The 15,332-nt window shown below is 48.8% G+C and overlaps 1 protein-coding gene across 1 annotated transcript in view; it reads left to right on the top strand.

The window, feature by feature from the left end:
* Window positions 1-3,493: 3,493 nt before the first annotated feature.
* Window positions 3,494-15,332, top strand: part of NETO1 (neuropilin and tolloid like 1) — a 110,560-nt gene continuing 98,721 nt past the window's right edge. Inside the window, exons 1-4 of the mRNA XM_047828268.1 lie at window positions 3,494-3,521; window positions 5,544-5,597; window positions 5,831-5,968; window positions 12,585-12,833. Coding sequence (XP_047684224.1) covers window positions 3,494-3,521; window positions 5,544-5,597; window positions 5,831-5,968; window positions 12,585-12,833 — 469 coding nt within the window. The remainder of the gene's footprint in view (window positions 3,522-5,543; window positions 5,598-5,830; window positions 5,969-12,584; window positions 12,834-15,332) is intronic.

Below are 15,332 nucleotides of genomic sequence, written 5' to 3'. Positions count from 1 at the left end.
GAGGACCTGGTCCAGGACATGCCCTCAGCACTGAGGCCACAGAAAAGGGAGCTCTCAGCCCCAGACACTTCCCCAGGGAGGACTGAAGCTCATAAATCAAAGAGGCCCTTATTTCTGAGAACTTGACTTCAAACACAGACATATTGGCGCTAGGTTATGCAGAGGAATGAGACAATGTATAAAAAGTCTGGATCTCCAGCACCCCGCCTCGATTTTGTTTGTTTGTTTGTTTGTTTCTTCTTTTGGGATTTCCTTCCTGAATTTCCTGCAAGAACCACTTGTCTAGCAAAATTTCGGTGGCCACTTCCTTGGCCCAGTAACAAAATCTGGGTCCTAGGAAACCGGTCACGGGCACAGAGGATGAAACACGTTAGACATTCTTGAGTGGATGGATTTTAGCAAAGACCAAGGTTCTGTTCTCTTATCTTCAACAGGCAACTGAGAATACAGTGGTTTCCCTGTAGGTATTTTTTTTTAACGTTGTTACTGTTTTATGGAATTGTTTTATCACTCTCCTAAAGAAAGCATATCTTGTGGATGCGAAACAGAATTGCCATCCCCTCTGAAAGGTGTCAACATTCCCTTCTCAACGTGCAGCGTTGACCATTTTTCCAGCACCCTCCCCCACCACCGGGCCCCTGAACCTTTGTCATTTTATTCACAAACCTACTAGCCTCTGGAACCGGCTGCTGGTCGCCCGCTGGTCGCTTGCGCTGCTTTGCAGTTGGGACGTTTCTTCCTCAACTCCACTCCCATCCACTCCCCACCCCCCGCGCTGCCACAATGTCACTCCTGGGCCCAATGACTCCCGCGGGGCCTTCTTCCCGCTTGGCCTCTAGACCCTTTACAGGTACGCACGTGGCCGCATCCACCCCGGGTTGGTGGGGGGCGCTCCTCCTCCTGGCTCCCCGTCCCTCTGCTCACTCCTTGCCCTTTGCTCCAGCTCCCAGCCCGCCCAGTGGAGTTGGGTCTCCGCGCAGTCTCTGTCCGTCTGTCTGTCTGTCTGTCGCTCCAGATCTCCGTTCCCGCCTGCCCCAGCTGCCCACCGTTCACTGACTGGATGGAAACACACAGACGCACGCGCACACACACCTTTTACCCACTTTTACCCTCGTCGGGGACTTGCAGCCGCCTGGAATCCAGAGACCAGAAGCTCGGTGCAGGGTGTCTCGGAGGTGGCGTCTGGGCTCGGGGAGCCTCCTCCCCCCGGACTCGGGGGTCGCCTCGCCGTCCCCCCCCGCTCCCCCCGCCCCCCCAGTCCCCTCCCCTCGCGGCCGCGGCGCCGGGGGCAGGCGGGCCGGGCGCAGGCACCGCCGCCGGCACGCACGCCCCCACGTGGGCGGCCCCGGGCCGCAGCAGCAGCAGCAGCAGCAGCAGCAGCAGCAGCAGCAGGTGCCGCGAGGTGGAGGCCGGGCCGGGAGCCCCGCGGCGGCCGCAGTCCGGCGCCCTCGCTCTCCAGCTCCCGGTCTCCCGGCCCTCTCCTCTCTCCTCGGCCTTCTGAGCCGGTCCCAGCCCTCGCGGCTCCGCGCCTCTCCCCCTTAGTTCTTCCTACCCCGTCTGCCCACCGCCGCCGTCCCCAGCCGGAGCCCCCAGGCCGCACGGGGAGGGGAGCGGGGGCCGGGGTGCCGCGGCCCGGGGGCCGGGACCGCCGAGGCGGCGGCCGGGAGTGGGGGTGGGGGTGGGGGTGGCGGCCGGCCCCGGGGTAGCCGCGAGGTCCGGCCGGCGGCCGTGGTGGCGCGGACAGTCCGCAGCGGCCGGGGAGGGCGGGACGCGGCCGGCGGGGACGGGGAGGTGCCGCGGCGGCCGGGGAGGGACTCCCCCTGCCTCCCGCGCGCCCCGGCCCTCCGTGGGGCCGCCCGCCGTTTGCTGTTCCTTCTCGTGCGTTTATTCGCATTTTACAAGCTGGGGCTTTCCCGGAGCTGTTTCCCCAGCAACTCTGTCCCCCCCCACCCCCCGCCCCCCGAGTTTAACGCGCCGCGCGCGCGCGCGCATCTGTGCCGGTAGAGGTAGGGTAGGAGGTGTTCTGCGTTTGCCTGGGGGGGTTTTAAATATCTTGGGGAAGAGGAAGGTGTCTTCGCAGAAGCCGTTCGGTGCGGGCGACCTCCGCATCAGGCCGGGCGATTAACCGCGAAACTTTTACGGCTGCCTTTGCCGCCGGCGCGCCCCTGCCCGCTCTCCCCGCCTGTGAGCGAGCGCAGCGCGTGGCAAAAGCCTTCCCCCCCGACCCCTGATCAGAGAGGGAACCCGCTTGCTCTGGGCAGATGCAGTGTAAGGGGTGGGAGACACCCCAGCTGCGATTTCCAACCCTTGAAAAGTGGTAACCGAACCCCAAAGGGAATTTTCCCGCGGTGGCCCCTCCCCCTGGCTCGCCTTGGATGGGGCCTCGGGATCCAGCTCGGGATTTGCCTGCTCCCTCCGGGGCCCCTCGGCCGGGGCTGGCGGAGTGACGGCTCCCAGCCCGGTCCTCCCCCCCTCCCTCCCCCCCCCCCCCCCCGAGGATCCGAGCGGGTGTGATGTCCTTGCAGCCGCCGCCGCCGCCCCATTCCGCCGCGCACCAGCCCCGGGGGCGCCGGCCGCGCGGTGCTGCCCAGTTCTGCCCCGGCGCCGGGCTTCCCAGAGGGTCGCGCAGCCCACGGCTATGACTCAGGCGCCCACTTGGTAACTCTGCCATCTTCCTGCTCCTTTCCCCCTCCCTCCCTTCCCCGCCCCCTCGGCCACCCCCCCCCCCCGCTCCCCTCCGCCACCCTCACGCCCTCCTCCCAGACGCCCACCCACCCGCTCAGCTCTCCGCAAGATCGCAGAGGTGGCGCGGAGCCCGGCGAGCCGATGACGGACCCCTTCCTCCTGTCTTCAATGCCTCAGTGGAAGATCCCCAAGGGCTGGAGAGAGGAGGGCTGCCGCTGGACATCCTCCCGGAGAGGTTGCTCCGACCTGCTGCTCGGGGTGTATGAAACCGGGGACTGAGCGAGCCCCAGCCGCCGCCGCCGCCCGCCCCGTCGCTGCCGTCGGACTGGACTGGCCCCCGCCTCGCCGCGCCCGCCGCCCGGCCCCGGCCCCGGCCCCGGTCCCGGCCCGGGCGCCCCGGGGCTCGCCCCGCGCCCGCCGCCGCCCGCGCGCCGACTGCCCGCGCGTCCTCCTGACAGCTGCGGCGGCGGCGATGATGCAAAGGAGGAGGGTGCTGCCGCCGGCGGTGCTGATGGTGGCGATCGGCGCCCGGGTGTGATGCGAGCGTCATGGTGGGGATGCTGGCTTCGCGGCGGTGAGACAGCGAGCGAGCGCGAGCGCGAGCCAGGGGCGGAGGACGCCGGAATTCGGATCTGGCTGCTGTGTGGGCTCGGATCTCTCTCCCCTCCCCTCTCCCCCCCCCCCCTCCGTTCGGTTCTCGGTTGGCACACTGAAAATCCCCCGACTCCGTCCTCTCCCGACCACTGGAAGTCTTCCCGTCTCTAAATGGAATTAGTGGAGATCGGAGCCTCTGGTGTAAGGAACAGACATGATCTATGGACGCAGTTTGTTTCACAGTGAGTACCTTTCCCGCCGCCGCGCGGGGCCACTCGCCGTCCCTCCTCCCGCCCGCCTCCTCCCTCGTGGCCGAACGCGCAGGGAAAAGCCTCGCCGCCGCACTCCGGCCGGACCCCGCAGTCCGCGCGAGTCCGGGCACCTGTAAACTTTCTGGCTTGCGGCACGGCCGGCCGGGGGCGTGGGGGCGGCGCGCGGCCGGTGGTCGCTGGGTCTCAGACTCTGCGGAGGAAAAGGAGCCTTTGGGTCTGCGGGGACGTCCCGGGGGCGGAGGCGAGCACGTGCGGGCGCGGCCGGGAGCGGGCCCGGGTGCGGGCGCAGGTGGGAGGGGGCGGCGCGCGGGGCTGCCAGCCGGGGGGGGGGGGGGGGTGCAGGGAATCGCCCTCTTCCCGGGGCTTCTGGAGCTCCGCGGGCCCACGTTTCCACTCCAGGAGGTAGTGCAGGGTGCACCTGAGCGCGGCGCTTGCGGGGAGGGCGAGGGCCAGCCTCAACTCCTGTGGCCCCCAAGACCTCTCGGGGTGCGTTCTCGGGGTAGCGCGTGCAGTGGAGGGGAAAATGGCCTCGGAAGGCATGGAGCAAGCGGCGATAGGAGAGAAACGTGCGGTGGGAATTTGTTATTAACAAGCAAGGATTCCGGTGCGAATCCTGTGCGACGCAGTTAAAAGCCCGGCTTTGTGGACGCGTTAGGCACAGTACTTGCTCCAACGTGTGATTCCACCACAACAGGAAAAGCAAAGTAAAGACACAGGGCGCGTACAGCCTGATATTGATGGCTGTGCACCTGCGTGTCTGCGTGTGTATAGAATCATGGCAAGTTAAAATAAGAGAGTCTATCTATCTATCTATCTATATTTTTTTCTGTTTAAACAGACAACAGCTAATGTTTCACTCTAAAAGATGACCAAGCAGAAGCACAAAGTAATAAAATTGATGTACTTTCTCAAATACTAATAAAAAGGCCTACTGCTTTTCCTGGAATAATCTTAAAACGTAAATTTATAAGCCCCTGCCAGCGTGCTTCGGTTGAGGAAATCGCTGTGAATGATACTCTCCCTGCCCCCAATTCATTTTTAAGCGGAGATGCGATTATACACCTAATGGAACTTAGAGATTTTAGGCCACTGGGCAGAAAATAAATAACAGCGATGAAGTGAGGAGGAAAGAGCAGACCTTATGAGGACCAGATTGTTTCATTACTTTTCTAGCTTCCGGTTTTACAAAAATGTTGAGCCACTCAAGATGTGCCAGTAAAACAAAAGTTCGGGTTTCAAACGGTCCTTTGCAGATTTACTCTTGTTGCAGTAAATAAAACCGAAAAATGGGCTCAATAAAATGCTTCTAGAAGTCACCTTCCTCAAAGTAAGAATCTATTTCTGGGTAATACCAAATATTAAGTCAACGTGAAGGTTAGAAGGAATTAATTTCTTCGCTTAGAAGATGCTGAGGACAGGGGTTACTTGATGGGACAGTACCTTTTTATAAGAAACGTGTTTATCCTGCTGCCCAGTGCCCCTGATTCACATTCATCCGTTTTCTCCTGTGCCCCTCCCCCACCTGACAAAAGATTGGCCTGAGTATTTATTTTCTAAAATACAACAACACTGGCAGTGCGTTCTGGTCCCTCTTGGCCCTCATTGTTTGCCTTTTCAGACTTTCCCCTGGCTTACGCTCTTCCTTCAGAGATGCTAGCAAAGCCGTTCTTGAAGGGCAGTCTGGACACAATGCGGGTCCTGAAATCCTACTGTAAGGTGGCATTAGTAGATGACAGCATCGCCTCCGAAGTCTTGAGGTGCACATTTGCAGTTCAGGTCCCATCCAGTCTTAACTTGCATCAGTTCTGGGCACTGACTGTCCTGACTTGTACATTTGTAACCAGTTGGGGCATGTTCTGAGTTAGCTTGGAACAGTGAGCAGTAATAAACTTAATATGCTTTGGTATTATTTGAGCTTTCTGGTGTTATCGAATATGATCATCTCAGTGTATATTAATATGATCTCTTTCTCGTTTTTCTTTTCTGTTTCAGTTGTAGCAAGTTTAATCATCTTCCATTTGTCTGGGGCGACCAAGAAAGGAACAGGTGTGTTTTGGGGGGTAAACGCAGTGGAGGACCTCTAGTTATTTATGTTTCCCTATTTTTCTCATATTCTTAATATTCCAGAATATCTGAACATTTTATAGTGTGTCTAATTGATTGATTTTGACTAAGACAACATTTCAAAAGTAATTTACTAATGGATACTATAAGAATGTCCTCTCTATTTTTAGTCTTATAGAAAATTGGATGATGCCTCTTGTTTTCATTTTTTACAGAGAAGCAAACCACCTCAGAAACTCAGAAGTCAGTGCAGTGTGGGACTTGGACAAAACATGCAGAGGGAGGTATTTTTACCTCTCCCAACTACCCCAGCAAGTACCCCCCTGACCGAGAGTGCATCTACATCATAGAAGGTAAGGGGCAAAGAATCAGGGCTGGGGAGAGCTCTGAGCCAGACCTGGCCATCTCTATGCTTTGGGCGGACAGAATGCCCCAAGACATCACAAAGATTGGTTTTCGGGACCACTCACATAAATATCTCTTCAAGAATCAAGAAACTGTAAAATGTGGAATCAAGCTAATTATTGAAATTATTAGTAATGGCTTAAGATAAGTAGAGTCTGGCAAATAAAAGCAAATCAATAACAGTTAATTTTGCAGTTGGTTTAATTGATCCAGAATTCTAAATTAGTGGAATGGAGGCACAGGTTGGCATAATATTGCCTAACGTACAATGGTTTTGGAAACTAGTATTTCATTGGCTAACAGTTAGTAGAATAACCTGTACAGTTGTTAGTGTTTCGTTAATAAAGCACAAAAAAGATATTTATGTCAAAAATAAATCTATAATCATGGTCCCAAACAATCTGAATGATAGTTGCCTTAATTTGTGCTAACAAGTGACATTATCATACTTTAATGCCAAAGTCAGGATTCCGAATTATGATGCTTCTTCTCATCATTCTCTTTCCTGACTCAAAAGATAAATAGTGCTGAAAAAGAGATTCATTTCTCTTCGAACATTTCCAATTTCCATTACCCTCGTTGACACCACTCGATTAAGTACAGCTTTCTAAAATAAATGATTATTTCGTCTCGTGATGAAGATTTCAATATCACAAGTGTGAATACCTAATAGCCCCAAACCTGCAACCCTTCCCGCCCGCACAGGCACAGACAGATTGGTCTACCTTAATGAAAAAGACAGTATATGTTCAATATCTGCTTCTAAATGAGGGGCATATTCATTTGGTAGATGTTTCAGAGAAGAGGCTTTCTATTTAACCGCTTTCAAGAACTTCTATCTAGAGGGGCACCTGGGTGGCTCAGTCGGTTAGGCGGCCGACTTCGGCTCAGGTCATGAGTTCGAGCCCCGCGTCGGGCTCTGTGCTGACCGCTCAGAGCCTGGAGCCTGTTTCAGATTCTGTGTCCCCCTCTCTCTGACCCTCCCCCGCTCATGCTCTGTCTCTCTCTGTCTCACAAATAAATAAACGTTAAAAAAGAACAAAAAAAAAGGACTTCTATCTAGAAACGATTCTTTTATCTTTTTGTAACTTTTAAGCTAAGGATATTGCCCTTCTTTCTCCTTCTTGTGTGTGAGGTTGAACTTTTAGCAAAGATGCACTGCACTCCACGAAGAAGGAAAGAGACTCAGCTCTGATCATGAAGGCTAAAACTGAGAAATCTGGGCTCCGGCAGTTTTATTCCTCAGATGATTGATAGAAAAGGAAATTGAAATATGGAAATTCTGGGTTAGACTTAGTTGTTCCCTTTATCAAGGTAGTATTACCTATCTATTATGTGTATATGTGCATGTATGCATAGATATGTATATAAAATTTTCAAAGACCTTATCGTAGGGTAAAACATTTAATCCTAGGGAGTAAGTATTGTTTTTTTTTTTTTTTTGTCCTCATTTTATAGACAAGGAAACAGGCACAGAGGGGTTAAATGTCTTGGTTAAATTCACCTAATTCGTGTTTTGAAGAATCAGTATTTTAAAACTTCGCATTGTTAAAAAGAATAAAATCAATGACTTCTCTCATTTAAAGGATTAATTCGGAGGGAAAGTTTCGCGTATTAATTGTGCTTTCATGCCTATTAAAAAACATTGCTCGCATTTCAATCTCATGCACATAGTCACATTCATTCCTAGTTATGTCAAGGACAAAACTCACAGTTGGGAAGTGGATAGAAGCTCCCGTGGCTATTGGTTATATTTCTACACCCTTTTTGAGGTACTCTATCCTAGCCATGGTTTTCCGTCCATGCATTTATTTAACAGGTATTTTTTGAACAACTACTAAGAAGTAGCCACTCTTCTAGGCACAGTGTAGAGAGCCTTTAACAAAACAACCACGGTTCTTGCCTGTGGAACTTATAATATGGTCTGGTGACCATGCCCCTTCCAGTCAAAGATCTGAAGGCACCCGCCCCCCCCAAACTAGCAGTGTTCGTTCGGAATAGGAGAAAGAAGACGAGGCTACAAGGGGGAGCAGGTGTTTTCACTCAGTTTTGTAAAACTTCCAGGAGAGAATTCTCTGTACAGAATGGCAGGTGCAGATGTGCTGAGATGTGGTGTGATTGGGACCCACAGGGAGAATCGCGTGGGCTTCTGCGTAGGGTGAGGGGAGCGGCAGTGAAGAGGGGCTCAGGAGGCAGAGGGTCTCAGAGAAGGAGAACTTGGCACTCCATTGGCTCCACCCATGGACGTTGGAACATTAATATTCTAGACAGTGGGATGTCACTGAAATAAATTACATGGAGAATGAACCCGCCCTTTGGGGCAAGTAACTGAAGGAAAAGAAGCAAGCAGGAACTATTGTGAAAGCCCAAGTAAACCATAGGAAAAGCCTGACCCGCGCAAGTTATGTTGGCTGTGGCACCAAAGGAAGACATGAGAGGTATTTAGGAAACTGAGTTGTGAGCGGCTGGAGGTAGGGATGGGAGATAGGAAATCCCAGGACGATTCCAAAGTGTTTGGCTTGGAGACATATTGATGGAGGTAAAGGATACGGGTGGAGAAGGAGTGTTTAAAGGAAAATTAATGGGCTCCTTTTTGGTGTTTATGGAGATGCCTCATAAAGACATTGGGTATATGAGTTTTCAGCTCACTGGAGAGCTCTTTGCTGAAAATAGATATTTAGAGGTCATAAATATAGACTGTGGTTGAGGCTCTTAGTATGAATGAAATGATCCAGAGAGAGCATTTGGAGCACTGTTTTTTTTTCTTTTTTAAATCTTTCAGAAAATACCGATGCCCGGGTCTGCCCCCAAGAACTCTGGCTTAGTTGGTCTTTGCTGGAGCTGCAGGTAGCATTATGTTGCGATAGCTCTCCATTGGGATGCAATGGCCCCAGAGCACTGGTCTAGAAAGAGCAGAAAGAAGATAAGAGAATAGTCTTCTGAAAAACAGCGTGTAAGGGATGGGAGAGTAAAGGAAAGGATGACAGGGAGGCGGTGAAGGACAAGCCAGGGAGATGGACCGGAGACGAGGCGAAAGAGGCCTCAGTACCTAGTGCAGGTGACATTTCAGGAAGAAGGGAGAAGCCGAGGTGCCAGTTGTGACGGCAAACAAACCTGAGGTAAAAGCGAACACATCTATTGCGTGAGGCCCCTGAGACGCTGTTAGGGAGACACTTTAGGAGGTGTGCACTCAGTGCCCTAGCAGGCGTGGGGGCTGGCTCCCAGCGGACGGAGGTGTGGGTGTGGGTGGTGTTGATGGACCCAAGGTGGAAAGGCAGTTACTTTCTTTGTCTCTCCGTCTTCTTGCAGCGGGGGCAGACTGTCATACTTAATTCTGAAAAGAAGAGCCTGTTCTGTAGGAAAAGGTGCCTTGAAAGTACAAGAGAGGGCTCAATGATTGGCTAAGTTTCTGGAGGTAAGGTGAGGTTCTGGTAAACGCAGGTGGCGTCCCAGTCACAGAGAGGAAGACTCCTCGCATGGATCTCAGGTTGTCCTAGAATTCCCTCCAATCAGAGGCCATGTTCTGTACCTATGTTCAGGTGAAAGCGCCCAGATTTTTCACCGTGCCCAATGACACGGTAAGACTTCTCGAAAAGGAACTTCCGAGTTACATACCAGATGACTTGCAGAAGATGTTACAGAGAAAGGCAGCCGTGAATTGAGAGATTTGAAGGGAAAGAACATGTAAGTGTAGGGAGTTGGACTTAGCTTCCAATGGCTTACGTGCACCATAAGCCGTTGTCTTGAACTACAACCACGTGCTCTTTGTCTGTTTGTTTGTTTGTTTATAAGTAGGCTCCATGCCCTGTGTGGAGCCCAGTGCAGGGCTTGAACTCAGGAACCTGAGTTCAAGCCCAGTGCAGGGCTTGAACTCAGGACCCTGAGTTCAAGACATGAGCTGATATCAGGAGTCGGACGCTTAACCGACTGAACCACTCAGGAGCCCCTATGACGTACTTCTTTTTAAAACGTTATTTTACTGCCTTCTAAAATTCAGTTAGTGGGATTTCGTATATGAGCGCGTGTGGTTGACATCCGCGTGATGGACCACAGGAAAGTGAACTGTCCGCGTGTAGTCCTGCCTAGGGAAAGCCATAACGCTGGTATGTGTCCTGATGGAACATTGAGAGGTTTGTTCATCCACGTTGGAGGGAACTTAAGTGACGATGAAAATGAAGGAAATGTAAGTGAATTCGTGTCCGATGACCGTGCATTTCTTAATAGCGAAAAATAGATGGATATTTGTTGATCAACAGATTTTTATTAAGTAAGTTAGCACAGGGCTGCTCTCTTTGCTTTAAGGTTCCCTAGCCATACATTATTCACATCGAAAGGAAATATCCTATATCCTGAAATTGTTTATTTCCTTAGGAAACGTATATTGGCTTGCCAGAGAGGAAATAAACCAGCAGGCACATTCTATAAGATGGTAATAGGTATAAATGTTATACTGAATGCTAATTCGTATATGGGTCCAGTGTCTTAAGCCTTTGCCTTTTTTTTTAAAATTTTTTTTTTAATGTTTATTTTATTATTTTTGAGACAGAGAGAGACAGGGCATGAATGGGGGAGGGGCAGAGAGAGAGGGAGACACAGAATCGGAAGCAGGCTCCAGGCTCTGAGCCATCAGCCCAGAGCCCGACGTGGGGCTCGAACTCACAGACCGCGAGATCGTGACCTGAGCCGAAGTCGGACGCTTAACCAACTGAGCCACCCAGGCGCCCCTAGCCTTTGCCTTTTTGTGATTGAACTAATAACCTTGAAGGGAAAAAACATAGTTTTCCAAGTGATGTCTTAGGATAGTTTCCAATTCATAGATTAAAAAAAAAATCACTGGAACTTCATCAAATCTGTCATTAGGTAGTACTACATTTGTTGCCCTTTGCGAATCTATGTTAGTGGTAGATAAAATCATCCCTGGTTTTGCCGGTAAGAGCAGTAAATGTCTCTTTTCAATGTCCAAAGACTCATAAACATTTTTAGAGATTAAAAATAATCCCCAAAAGAGTCTTAAAACACGCATTGACCTTTAACCAAATGAGCTTCAGTTTTATCCTCGGGGATCATCAGGGTTATATTTTATTCTGGAAGTCTCTAATTTCCAAGTCATCGTGTGTCTCAGTTCTCTATAAATTTTTGACATCCGTGCACACAAGGCTTTAATTTTAAAGCCATCAAGGGTGATATTCAATACATATTTAAGAACTGGTGTGGTGGGGACAGCAGTCGTTCGGAATGATTACCGACCACATGGGGATCAGGCCTTCCTTGTGCCAGGTCTTAACTTTGAAGTTTCTGGAGGGTGTTGGTCCCCGAAGAGGGCCACATGGCAGGGAAACACTCAAAGGACTCGAGGCAACAGCTGTTTACTAACTAGGATAAATATGTGCGGATATTTCGACAACTGTTATGGCCATTCTGGGGTATCCTGGCTGAATATCAATCTGGAGTGCCAGGATTTTGAGCTGTTTTGGACATGACAAGGGAGGAATGGAAGGGTGCTAGCAAATGCATTCATGTAGAGGTTTATAGAGCCACTGGCCCTCTGAGGCTCTTCCTAAGAGAGCTATCAAAACGGTTATGAAGATAAGCTCGTTTACTCTTCTGCCCCAAAGAGGTATTTTTTTCTTTTTTCTTTTCTTTTCTTTTTCTTTTTCTTTCTTTTTCTTTTTTTTTTTTTTTTTTTTTTTTTGAGAAATCCTCAATGATAAGTACTGCGCTGAGTGCCGAAATACGAAGGTGAATAGATTTTTGGCTTTCGTGAGTAGATTTAGAGAGATGGTTCTTTACAGCAAGAGTTTCCTACACAAACAGGAGTTGGCGAAATTGGGAGACCGATACTCCAGAAAGTGGTAAAATACACGAAAGTCTGAAAGAGCATGAGGCCTTTGAAAACACCCTGTGCCTCAAGCGGCCTCAGCTTGGGCTGTGTCTGGAGGGGAAGGTCCTGGAGGAGTGAAGTGTAGGACCCATAAAGGTCCTGCATGTCAAGTGCACTGATCTTTTTTCCTGTAGCTGATAGAGAGTTGCTGAATAAGTTTAAACCTGCGGGTGCCGTGGTAAGGTTTGTGCTATAGAAAAACTACTCTTAATATCTTCGTATGTGCGCTTGGGTGCAATCGATACATCTCCCTGGGACTTTTCGAATGTTTGGATAACTCTGTGCTGAACAATTCTTAAGTGGTTTTTGACCTCAAAACTGGATACTTCGGCAAATATGGGAAAAGTGAAAGAAAGAGGTCTTTCTGTTTACTAAGCCCGATGGTAGTGGTCTTTCACAAAAGCACGGTGATCATCGGGTCTGTGTTAGATATCTAAACGGTCATTTTGTGTCTGAATAATACTTTGTGCAACATCATCAGTTTTAAGGAGCATCCCTGAGACATGCTTACGGGAACGTTTTCCCTTAGAACGCTAACTATGACAGACTTGCTTTGTGCTCCCATGATGTCAGACTCAGACTTTGATAGAAGATGTACAGATAAAATTGGAAGTCGCGTCACAGAAATCAAACTAAAGACTTAAAAAACGGCCTCCTAGACATACTCTTTCCTTTTTTTTCAGCTGCCCCAAGACAGTGCATTGAACTTTACTTTGATGAAAAGTACTCTATTGAGCCGTCTTGGGAGTGCAAATTTGATCATATTGAAGTTCGAGATGGACCTTTCGGATTTTCTCCAATAATTGGACGTTTTTGTGGACAACAAAACCCACCTGTAATAAAATCCAGTGGAAGATTTCTATGGATTAAATTTTTCGCTGATGGAGAGCTGGAATCTATGGGATTTTCAGCTCGATACAATTTCACACCTGGTAAGTAAGGGTTTGTTTGTTTGTTTGTTTGTTTGTTTGTTTTTTCATACGATTATTTTTCTCTTCCTTAGTTTTTTGTCCTCATAGTAGAAGAACATTTGTAAGACGGCTTCATAGGTGTTCAAAGAATTTTCTAGTTCTATTCAACATCACACCTACAGTGCTTTCTCTTTTCATTTTGTAAGGAAATGAAATTTCCTGAACGGAAAATAAATTTTCCTTAAAATTTAGCCTCCACTAGAGGTGAAGTGTAGTGACTCAGGGGTCTGTATGATCATCAGGAGCACAGTTAATTAAATGGACTTCCATTATGCTGAAATGTGTAATTTGAGAGGTGACTGGTAATAAAGAAACTAATTACAGTATACATTGAATCCCTATAAACTTGAAAAGACAATTGTAGTGTAAAATGTATCCATCTAAATGATCTTTGGAGAACCTGAATAAAAAATTCTTTTGTTCTGAAAATTATAATTTTTAAGGCAAATGGATCTTAGCATAAAGCAGTCTAATCCCTTTTTAGAAATGCAAATTCCTAACAGTTGTGATGAAAGCCAGAGGCCCTTAGCAGCCAAATATTCATTTGCTGCAGACATTATCCGTCATTATATAATTATTCATCCTGGGTCCATTTTCCTTTTCACCTGCTAATATTAAAAAAAAAAAAAAGTCTATGATGTTGACTGGCTCACTTGATGATGAGTTGTCATTTATTACAATAAAAATTGGTTATTACCTTTTTAAATTGCAGCGTCAGGCTGAAGCGATTTGAGATTTGATGAAGTAGAGTCCTTTTTTTTTTTTAATGGAAAGATGACTCAAACTTACCTGAAGCGCATTATTTCTATATGATTGCATATATTTTTAGTTTGTGTGGGTTGCTTTACTGAGGCGGTAACAGGCATAGGTGACATTGGAAGATGCGTAAAATTTGTTGGAGTTTCTATTCCATGTTACACAGGTAACGTTACGAGCAGGGTTCTGCTGCTCAGGTTAAGCGCTACCACTTTAAAAATAATTAATATGAGATTAATGATGACTTTCGTTATGATATTATGGTTTATGTCGACTAGGTCATGTATTGATAGCGTTGTACGTATCGACCTCAAGCATTAGGAATGTTTTTATAGTATCACTAAGAGATATTGTGGTTTTGATTGTGCTTTGTTGATACTGGATCCTTCACAGAAAGCAGGAGTATTTCACCCTGGCGATCAGACTAGCTTGATGTGCTCCAAAAAGTTGCAGACGCCGAGATTACTTTAACTAGTGCTTGAGTGGTGAATGGAAATACATTTTTTTTTTTCTTAACGGATAATTTTGGGTATAGCCAGGACTTAAAGATAGCTCTAGGTTTTTGTACGTTATATTTTCATCCTGGGATTGGAGATCAGGGGGATAGTGTCTAGGACTTAAGACTCAGGTTGTATAAAGTTGTCGGGTCCACTTTATCAGCGTAAGCGAGGCTATCCACATTTCTAGCTCTGCCGGAGATAACATAAATGGCGGAGCCCAGTCTGCTTTTCCAAGGGTTTTAAAAAGCCACTGTGTTCCCTGTGCAATGTTCTTTGTGCCTTGTTTCTGTAGAGCCCCTTTTACTTGATCTGTATACAAAAGGGGATTTCACTGCCATGAAGGACTGGATCAGAAAGGAACGAAAGGGGATGGTTCCATGAAATTGAGGATGAGTTACGGATGGACCGAGGCTTCTGTTTCCACTCAGATAAAGGAGAGCAAACTAAGGGCAGGGGGAGGCGCACACTTGGCATATGAAGGAGCAGTAGGACCATAAAAGGGAGACGTGTAGAACTTCCGTGACTGCAGACTCTGACGTTCCGTGGCCCAAGGCCATTGCCTGAGTGGCACCGTCATCTGCTACTCATTCCAGAAAGAGCCAGTATTGAGGAAGCCAATTAGTTAATGAAAGAGGAAGGGGGCAGGGATTAGTAATCATTTAGACAGCGTTTAGGGAATAGGGGGTCAGGCAGGCTTCAGTTGAATCTGGGTTAATTTGGACTGGGGACGATGCTTTAAGTGGCGATTTGGCGAAACGAAAGCCATAGAGTTCCTGAAGTCAACGTCATGACTTAAAGTCGAAAGCCTTGCCGCAATCACCAAGGCATCCAAATGGACCACGAGTTGGAGGGGAGAGCCCCGCCCACCAGGTCACTTGCAGAGCTGGACCCCAGCACAGCTGTGAGGAACACTGGTTTGGGGACACCATCTGGCCTCAGCCCTGGCTTTCTTATTTCTGGCTTGCTGTAAACTGTGGACATGATCCTTAATGTTCGGTGCCTCAGTATTTCAGTCGATAAAATAGGGACAGTACTGACCACCTGTTTTTTGGATTGCTTGAACACTGGCCGCCTGCCAACCCATGGATCCTTGTGGATTTTTCACTTCAAATACGAGATCTCAACTATCAGTAGCTATCGTTTTTATTAATTTGATCATGTGTTCTTTAAGAACAAGGTAGGGGTTGGCATCGTTTATTGGGAG

This window comes from Prionailurus viverrinus, chromosome D3 (genome assembly GCF_022837055.1).
Source record: "Prionailurus viverrinus isolate Anna chromosome D3, UM_Priviv_1.0, whole genome shotgun sequence".
In the NCBI taxonomy this organism is placed as follows: Eukaryota; Metazoa; Chordata; class Mammalia; order Carnivora; family Felidae; genus Prionailurus; species Prionailurus viverrinus.
This window is presented reverse-complemented; position numbering and strand designations above follow the sequence as displayed.